Raw genomic sequence first — 9317 nt, 5'->3', positions numbered from 1 at the left:
ATGAAGAGCTATTCGTAAAAGACATGAATCATGATAATTGGAGAATTTTCAGTGAACCAAAAGAATTAGAAGGAAATACCAAATTTGCTCCCGAATATTATATGATGTACCAAATTAAAATAATAAAAGTATTCTTACGAGAATACTATGGAAGGTATAGTATAATATAAAAAGAAGTTGGAAGACCAATAAAGCGTAGTTATGACAAAGAATGTCAATTACGAAAATAATATTGTGAATTGTTGTCCTGGTATGAAATATGGCAACCTAAAGAAGTGGACAACGAAGAAAATATTGGGGAGTAATAAGAAGAGTCAATACAGACTCAGTTCAATATCAATATATATGTTCTATACAAGAAATATACTCCCTATGTTGATAAGGTGTTATCAACAATTCAACTAGGAAAAGATAATACTACATGCCAGAATCCTTGGATTGATGTTTGCAATATCAATCATTAGGGCATGGAAGACCATACCAAAGAATATCTAGAACGATAAAACCGTACGCGATGGAGGACAGCGCAAAAAGAATATACGGTTCCTCTACTATAGCCAGGATAATTATTGAAGCACGCAACTCTGTCTAGCTTTCCAGGCAACAGTAAAAGAGAATAATTGAAGACACCAGAAGATAAGCATGAAGGACAATCCCGAAGGCTCCCTTCGCGCTATAAAGAGAGACGTCGGGCGCATTCATGCGACATCGGACCGAAGACCACCAACACCATCACCCAGAACTCATCCACTGAAGACTCCACTCCACTCCACCACTCCACTTTCCCACATACACCATGAATGGCATGACCTCAGAAGAACTATGAGAATCATCCACCACGAATAGTAATAATCCACTACCGTTGTATTACTCCACCACTATCTGTAAATTAGAATAAAGGAAGTCATTGTGGTCTTCCTGCGCTTGTAAGATAATCCCTAAGGTTTGTGCTAAGTGCTTAGGGTTTTCCAAAATAAAAAGCAGTATGTAAGCTTGCTCTGTGGAAATGAACTAAGTTGTCCTGTTTTAATCTCTGTCTTCTTTTAAGCTCGTTCATATGGGGCGATGTCTCTATGTTAGAGACCCTAGAGGAGAAACTATCTGCGTGTGTTGTTCTCGTGTTAGCCCTGGTAGCGGTGTTTGTAGAGAACCTTGTATGCACAGAGAAGTGTTCCCTTCTGGTGGAACTGCCTGGGGAGACGATAGAGCCTGAGTCATGTGTGTGCGTGGCTGGGGATAGCGAGGGAGAAGACCGGGTTAGCCTGGTTCTGAAGCGAGCTAGTGATGCATATGATGAGTACCAGTAGGACTGACACAAGTATAGTCACACGATCGGCTGAAACATTGGTCTCGCCAGCCTGCAAATGATCCTGAGAAGCATAATAGGCATACGCATATTCACTAATCACGCACATACTAATCACACACGCGTCCTGCATCCACTATCCACCCACTATAAATTCAAAAGCTAGTGCCTTAAATAGTAAAGAATTTGGGTGCAGGTGAGTGCTCGTGCACGGTTCATATTCCGAATTTGAATAGTTGCGAGTATTTTGAATAGTGCCACGAATTTAAACAGTGAACGCTGAATTTGAATAGTTATGTGAATAGTAACTCGTGAATTTGAAATTTGAATCATGAATCCGAGTTAGTTTCCAGGCGTTTGCTGTAATATCTCCGTTGTATAGCAGTGGTACATAGGACCAGCTAGCGGTACGGTGCGGCTGTGGCCGGCACCGAAAGCCAAGCCAGCATTGCAGGCGGGCGCGGCGACTGGGGAGTCCGTCCCCCCCACCGGCCACCCCACACACACACACACGCCCCCCCGATGTCGACAAATGCACGCGCGAACGAGAAGGAGGAAGAAAGCCTGGCCCCGGCCCCTGACCTTGTCGAGATTCGGCGAGCCAGGCCAGGCGAGGGATCCGCTGCAGCACATGCACGGAAAAGACTCTGTGGCGTAGGGGGCTAGGGGCTCACTCGACTCGACTTGATCGATCCACCCACCCGCCCCAAGGCTTCTCCAGCCTACTGGAATGCGAGAGCGACGTGGCATCTAACACACTCCTAATATACTGGACTTGGAGACGTCGATCGAGAAGACAGCGTTGGATTGCCGCCTGTTCTGACCGTCTGCCTCTAGCTAGTAGATGCAGGAGTCCAATGGCCAATGCGAACTGGAGTCTGGGGCAGGCACGCGTGTAGAGTACGTTTGGAGCCAAGTTGCGTACGACACGATCGAGCCAAGTTGCTCCCGCATGTGTTAGATGCCACGTCGCTCTCGCATTGGCCATTGGATTTGGATCTCCTGCATCTACTAGCTAGAGGCAGACGGTCAGAACAGGCGGCAATCCAACGCTGTCTTCTCGATCGACTTCTCCAAGTCCAGTATATTAGGAGTGTGTTTTGCCAGGCAGAGACCCAGCTCCAAACGTATGTGCGGCCGGGTACACAACACAGGTGTCAGGTTTAATTTGCCCATGATCATATCATCAGACGACCGTACTGCATCATGCAATGCGGCAGCTGTAGTGCACGCACGGGCCGGTGGTCGCGCGCGCGAGCTCTGTGTATAGGTGTCGGCACCCGTCAGATTGACTGCACAGTCTGCAGGGAGGCGCGCACGGGGTTCCTCACCTTTTTCATCGCACCCGCACGAGCGCAGCAGATCGATCTATCCCTCGTCATAACTTGGGCTCGCCTCCATCCGTGGTCATGCATGCATGCATGCATGGTCAGGGACCGGCCGGCCGGCTCCTCCAGCCAGGGAAGGGACCATATAATAATGGCGGTGGTTGATTAAGGGACCGGGTCCGATTTGGAGTTAATGGCGGTTTAAGTGGGATAGGAACTCTTCACTAAAGGCAAGCTAGCCATGTCATGCCGGCGAGGAGCAGGGCCTGATTTGACCGGGAGCCGTGTCACCCGCGCCCTCCCGCGGTGGTTGATTAAGGGACCAGGTCCGATTTGGAGTTAATGGCGGTTTAAGTGGGATAGGAACTCTTCACTAAGAGCAAGTATAATAGCAGGCTGTAAGCCGACTAAATGCTGAGGTGGAGGAGAGAGGGGAGGAGAGAGAGAAGAAGCGGGCTGTAAGCTTACAGCCGGCTTGGACACAAGAACCAAGAAAATCTGTGAGAGAGACAAGTGGGCTAGTATTACCTGCAAAGAGCTAACTACTGTATGAGTGGGCTGAGAGAAGGCTACAAGGAACCTTACAATCAGCAAGCCGACTGTATTATTAGCCTGGCTCTAAAGGCAAGCTAGCCATGTCATGCCGGCGAGGAGCAGGGCCTGATTTGACCGGGAGCCGTGTCACCCTCGTGGCTCCTAAATTTGCAAACCCACCCATCACATTTACCATATATATATAACAAGTACTCTATGTGCCCGCATCTTAAATGGATGTAGTATGTGTTGCTTCTACGCCATTTTTTTCCTTGAGATCACACAGTACAATGCAAACACTTAGAACGTACGCACACTCACTCCTAGAAATGTACGTACGTAAACCGTACCTCTATGAGTATCTTCAAAGACTGGACTGGTAAATCTTTGAGATTGATGAAGTCACCACAGGCGTCTCGCTGTCGACGGAAACGTAGATTGAGAATGACAAAGCCACCGCAGATACCTCGCTGTCGAGAGGAACGTCGCCTACCACTCAATGCACAACATCATTAAATCCTAAAATATTCGCTCCCACAGCGAGTGAACCTAGGACTTGAAATGCTACTGAGACTCTTGTAACCACTATTTACAGGTCCTTTCGCTTAAAATTGGACTGTGTTGTGTATATAGGGGTTGTTTGGTTACTGCCCTAGCCTAGGGGCTGCTGGCCAAGCAGGCTGATCTCACCCAATGTCTGATAATGCTACCTGGGCCAGTCAATTTTCCCAGGTCAGCAAGCAAACAAGCTATATATGCTCGGTTCTCTAATTGGAAGTTTGGAACAAAGCTAACTTGAGTTTGCAAAACATACTATCAGAAATGACTAATCTCCATTCACTCTGGAGCTAGATGATGTTCTCCCATCTTCCCAAATACCTTCTATTCTTTGGCGAACTAATCATGCAGTAATCACAGAACGTAAGCAACGTCAACATTGTGCTCAACAAACGCGCGCGTATGATACGCAATTACTACTAACCTCCATTATTAGGGCATCGAGATTTGGCCCTTCGGGTGCTCCAAACCAAACTCTACCCTGATCGCAATATAGCCTTTTGAGAGCGCTCAAGTAATACTACACATCTCAACATCTTGACTCTTATGACTATATACTACTATGATACTGAACCGTAGCCGCCTCTTACACAAAGTTTTTATTCGTTGGCCCTTCTAGTTCTTGATAAGTTGCATACATACATTTGACAAGTATACATTATTGCTAGGGCGCTAGTTGACCTAGGTAGGTACTTTATTTACGCACTATATGTCCATCTTGCGCGAATCGAAGTCATTGACGTCCTGCAGTTTATCATCTGGACTTGACCTCTCTCTCTCTCTCTCCCCCCTGATTAGAACGAATTCCGAGAAGACGATCTCATGCATGGGATCCCGGGCAGATACTCCAGCGTCTCCCTGCCAATGAGTGCCTTCCGTCGCAGCTATGATTGATCCCATGATCTCGTAAAATAAGCGACGTTCCGGTTCCGCAGAACAACTCGTCCACGATCAGCTTGTTAAACAAGTGTTTGTTGCGAGGAAAAACTGGGGCGCCGCAGACCCGGACGACATCTGAATTTTGGGCACCGGACCACCCGTGAGGCGATGATGCTGAGCGATGACTCCACGGCGGTGCGAGTGCGACTGTGATGGCGAATCGGATGTGGACGCTTGCTGACGAGACAAAGGAAGGCCGGCCGGGGGCGCGTAGTTTTGTATAAGAAGAAGACATAGGGGCCTAGCCGCCCTAGCTACGGGCTGCAGGCTGAGATCTTGTGTCATTCTTAATCGACACACAGCTCATTCTTAACGACGAGTAAAGGCAGCTGGTCTCCAGTGAACTGGTGCGCGCGCGGTCCTTGACACAGCCCGCACTTCAGTACGTTGAGTGCGTTCTTGCAAACGGTAACAGCTTGTAGTACATTCTTCGGTTTCATGGTCGCCGACGATACGGTTCCTCGTCGTCGTCGTGTGTGCTTTTGCGTAAAGCGAGTAGCTGTCTTGGTACCGCAGGTTGCCAGGTTGACATCTCGCAGCTGGATATGCACGGATCTCGCAGGTCCGGCGTGATCTTGTACGCCGGTCCAGGGACACGGCGGCGGCGACCGCGGAATAATGCTGTCAGTGTATTCTTGTGGTTTCATTCATGTACGCAGAGGCCTGAAACCACGAGTCAGTACAAGTGCACTCTTGCGGTTCCGTGAAACTTTTGCAGATTGGGCGTTGCACGGTTGCACTTTGACCCACAGAGTTGCTTTCGTGCACACGCCGCTCTCATGATTTGGACCATATAGGTATATGTGTTCGTTTTCACCTTTTCAGGGATTTGATCACATGATCAGAGTGGTCAGGTACAGACCAATCCATAGCCCATTAAAGGTTAAAGCCCATTGGACCGTCGATTGCTGCCACGAGTCTGGCCATGAAACGCAGGCCGGAGGCCTCAGTTGTTCCATCCACGAAGTAAATGAGAGGGCCGTTGTGTGCGACCCAGACGGGCCATAACGGCATAACCTACTGTAGCATACGCGTGGTGAAGAAAACGGTATACGGCAACATATTGCTTGGTGGGCTATTGTGGGCTGACGTCCGGAGTAGGCTTTTGGGTTGACGGCATCACAACAGGAAATTGTTTTTTGTTTTTTGTTTCCTAAAAAAAAACAGGAAATTGTTTTTAAGAAAAAGAAAATTTTATTCCGGCCTACACAAGAGGTTTGCACACAACTAATTCTTATTACATTTTCAACCATCGGTTATTTTTATAAAGCTCACAAAAAGTGAAACCAAGCGAGGGGGCACCTATCATGGCAGGAAATACGACACTCAGCATTATTGTTTAACATTTTTATACAACTTCATTATAGAGTGTTCGCTTTCAATTCTGTTTGCACCATGATGCTCCTTATGATGAGGACTATAAAACTAGACCCACGATGCACATTTTTGAAATGTTTTTTTTTTGTAGACTATGTACTTACATTGTACGTATAGTAGTTATTTGTGTATTAATTGTGTAGCAACTTTTGTGTAAACATACCAACAAACTATATATGTATATTGCTACAAAATAGTTTAACGCGCCTATGAGAAGTATCTAAATTTGCTACAACATATTTTAACGCATCATAAGTTACTACATGGTCTATAACTTGATTTTTATATGTTTTTAAAATTTTTATATAACATTAGTTGCCACTAGTATACAACAAACTTACTACATAAGTTTTATAAAAGTTGTGGCATTTAGTTTAAATGTGCTGTTGATACTCAAGGTCCTTGCTAATGGCATAATGTACTATTATAGTTGCAGCATCCAGACTGGTTAGGGGACCTGGCACCAATACCAATTTGCAGTAGGCATACTGATTGTGTTGCCATACCGATTGGCGGTCTTTTCTGATTTTGACAATAGTTACCTCTTAGTTGGCAGCTTGTATTTAGGGACACTTCGAGGGTTGTTACTATAGTTTAAAGACCCTCGGTTTGTAGCTTTTTATGATATAGAGGTTGCTTAAAGCGCTATGCATGTCTATATTTTGCAAACAGCACCACCCTGCAGTAGACACCAATTCGCAGCTTGTGTTTTGGAACTGATGCAACAATTTTGACAATAGTTTTCCTCCTTATTGTATTTAGGGGTCAATTTGACGGTTGTTAGTTGTTACTATGTTTTGCACCCTAGTTGACACTGCTATGATTTTAAGATTGCTTCAACGGTTATGTCTATGGTCTCCCCCTGTTGGCAGTCTTTTGTGATTTAGGGCTCGCTTCGAGGGTAATATTTATGTTTTGCCCAAGTTCATAGCTTGCTACATTTTGGGGTCACTGTAATAGTTTTGACAATGGTTTGCCGCAAAGTTGGCAGCCTTTTTATTTAGGGTTCGCTTCATTGGTTATATTTATGTTTCCTAGTTGGGAGCTTGTTGTGGTTTGGGGCTGCTGCGGGGATTTTGATATTGATTTGACCCTTGGTTGATAGCTGGTTGTGTTTTGGGCACACTACAATGATTTTGATAAGGCTTGTACTCGAGTTGGCAGCATTCTGATTTAGGATTGCTTCAGGGGTTATAATCATGGTTTGATCACCCCTGTTGATAGTCTTTTTCTTATGGATACGCTCACGTATGCTAGTCAAAAATAAAGAAAAAGAACATTCCGTACAACAAAGTAGCTACCATTCCTCCCTTGGGAAGGACAGCAGCACAGCTCGCAGCTGCTTGCGCACTATCTAGTATCTACACTGTCCACGCAAGCGCGCCACGCAAACGGGCCACTGGCACTGAGGATGAAAAAGGAATAGAAATATCCCCGAACTGAACCGCATCGTTTTCTATATTTAATCTGATCGAATCCTGTATTTTTTTATCTGATTTTATCGTTTTCGCTTTCGCATTTTAGATGTTTCGTATTTCAAATGTAAAAGTAGAAAACGGTTTAGACATTTTTCGACCGTTTTCTACTTTTCTACTTTTAATTTGAAATATTCCGAATTGAAAATTCGGTTTAAACCGAATTTGACCAACGGCACAGGTCATACAACCCAATTATAGGTTGTTCACCACGCAGCTGCGTTCTTTCTACTGGTGGCCAGCTGTCCTCTCTTATAGACGGCGTCCAGCCTCATCTCTCTTCATCTCACGAGATGGTGCTAAATGTCAGGAAGCCAGCAGCATCTACACGAAAGTCCACCTGGACCATAGCCCATCAAGCTCATCGGTTTAACCTCACCTGCAAAGTCAATCATTTGATAGTTTTTGCATCAGCCGAATAAATCTTTGTTACTCAAAAGAAAAATCTGAATAAATCTTTAAAATAAAATACTACATCTATTGTAAAAAGATTAATAAAATTATTCTGACTCAGTTCAAGTTCATGTTTCTATAATATGCACTTGTTAATTATTATATGCACTTTAACTGATCATGTATGCACTTAGTCATGCACTTGGTCTACGGGTCGATATTCCGTATTGAGTTTTCGTATATCGACCTGTGTTCGACATAAATCCGCTCGAATTGGTTCGTTTTCGAAATTCTCGATAATTCGTAAGTTCACGTTCGTTTTCGTGTCCGGTTTTACCGTTTTCGCTTTCGTTTTCGTGTTTCAAATATAAAAGTAAAAAACAATTTAGGAGTTTTTCGATCGTTTGCACCGTTTTCATCCTTAACAGGGACGAATCAAGCACGAATTAATCGTTCCCTCCGGTAGCTAGAAATCGTCGAGGCCGAAAGACTCCGATGACGAGGCGCTGAACGAGGGCGGCACGATCACAGACGAGGACACCTTGAACGATCTCTCCTCGGCGCACAGCAGCTCCGCGGTGGTGTCGACGTCGTCCACGCACCAAACCTCTCCACCTCCAGGCACCGACGATGGCGGTGGCGGCGCCTCGGTCCGCCTCGGCACCACGAAGCTCGGCTGCACGGCGTGCTTCACCTGCTGCACCACGGCCTCGGGCTCGGCCTGCGCCTGCGCCTGCGCCGCCACCGCAACCGGCTGCTGGCAGTGCCGGAACACCGCGGCGAGCGCGAACTGGTCGCCCACCCCGGCGCACGCCGTGGCCCTGCCCGCGGCGGCCGCCCGCGCCATCACGTGCTGCAGGTTCTTACTCAACCTGGCCCTGGCCGCGCCGCCGCCGTGCTGGCCGGCGCGGCCCGCGAAGTTGGTGCGGGTGTTCTCCCCGCGCAGCGCGCGGGCCGCCTCGTCGTAGGCGCGTGCCGCTTCGTCGGCCGTGTCGAACGTGCCGAGCCACAGGCGGACGCGCTGCGCCGAGTCCTTGATCTCCGCGACCCACCGCCCGGACGGCCGCTGCCGGACGCCAACGAAGCGGCGCCCGCGGGACGCTGCTGTCGCCGCGGTGGCACTAGCTGTCCTGCCGCTGTCCTGTGCCGCCGCCATGACCGCGCGTACGTCCTCGTTGGATATTTATCGAGTTGGATCGACCTCCTGCTGCTCAGGTAGGTAGATGTCTAGCTAGCTTGACCGAGTTCACACTCACTACTATCTTTCCCCCTACTGTGAGTATATATATATTGCAGAAGTGCAGAACAGCATGCGCCGATCAAAGAGTGGGAAGGCATCTGCAACTGAGCTAAATCTGCTTCGATCCCTTTGTCGTTTCCGCGGTCCGTATCCGCATAACGCCTTGC

At 47.3% G+C, this 9317-nt stretch overlaps 1 protein-coding gene across 1 annotated transcript; it reads right to left on the bottom strand.

Annotated features, from left to right (window-relative positions):
* Positions 1-8376: 8376 nt before the first annotated feature.
* Positions 8377-9066, bottom strand: LOC136548837 (dehydration-responsive element-binding protein 2E-like). Its single transcript, XM_066540219.1, has one exon. The coding sequence runs from the start codon at positions 9064-9066 to the stop codon at positions 8377-8379; it is 690 nt and encodes a 229-aa protein (XP_066396316.1).
* Positions 9067-9317: the final 251 nt, after the last annotated feature.

The sequence above is a fragment of the Miscanthus floridulus genome, chromosome 4 (assembly GCF_019320115.1).
Source record: "Miscanthus floridulus cultivar M001 chromosome 4, ASM1932011v1, whole genome shotgun sequence".
Taxonomy (NCBI): Eukaryota; Viridiplantae; Streptophyta; class Magnoliopsida; order Poales; family Poaceae; genus Miscanthus; species Miscanthus floridulus.
Note: the sequence above shows the minus strand (reverse complement) of the source record. Positions and strands in the feature narration are given on the sequence as shown.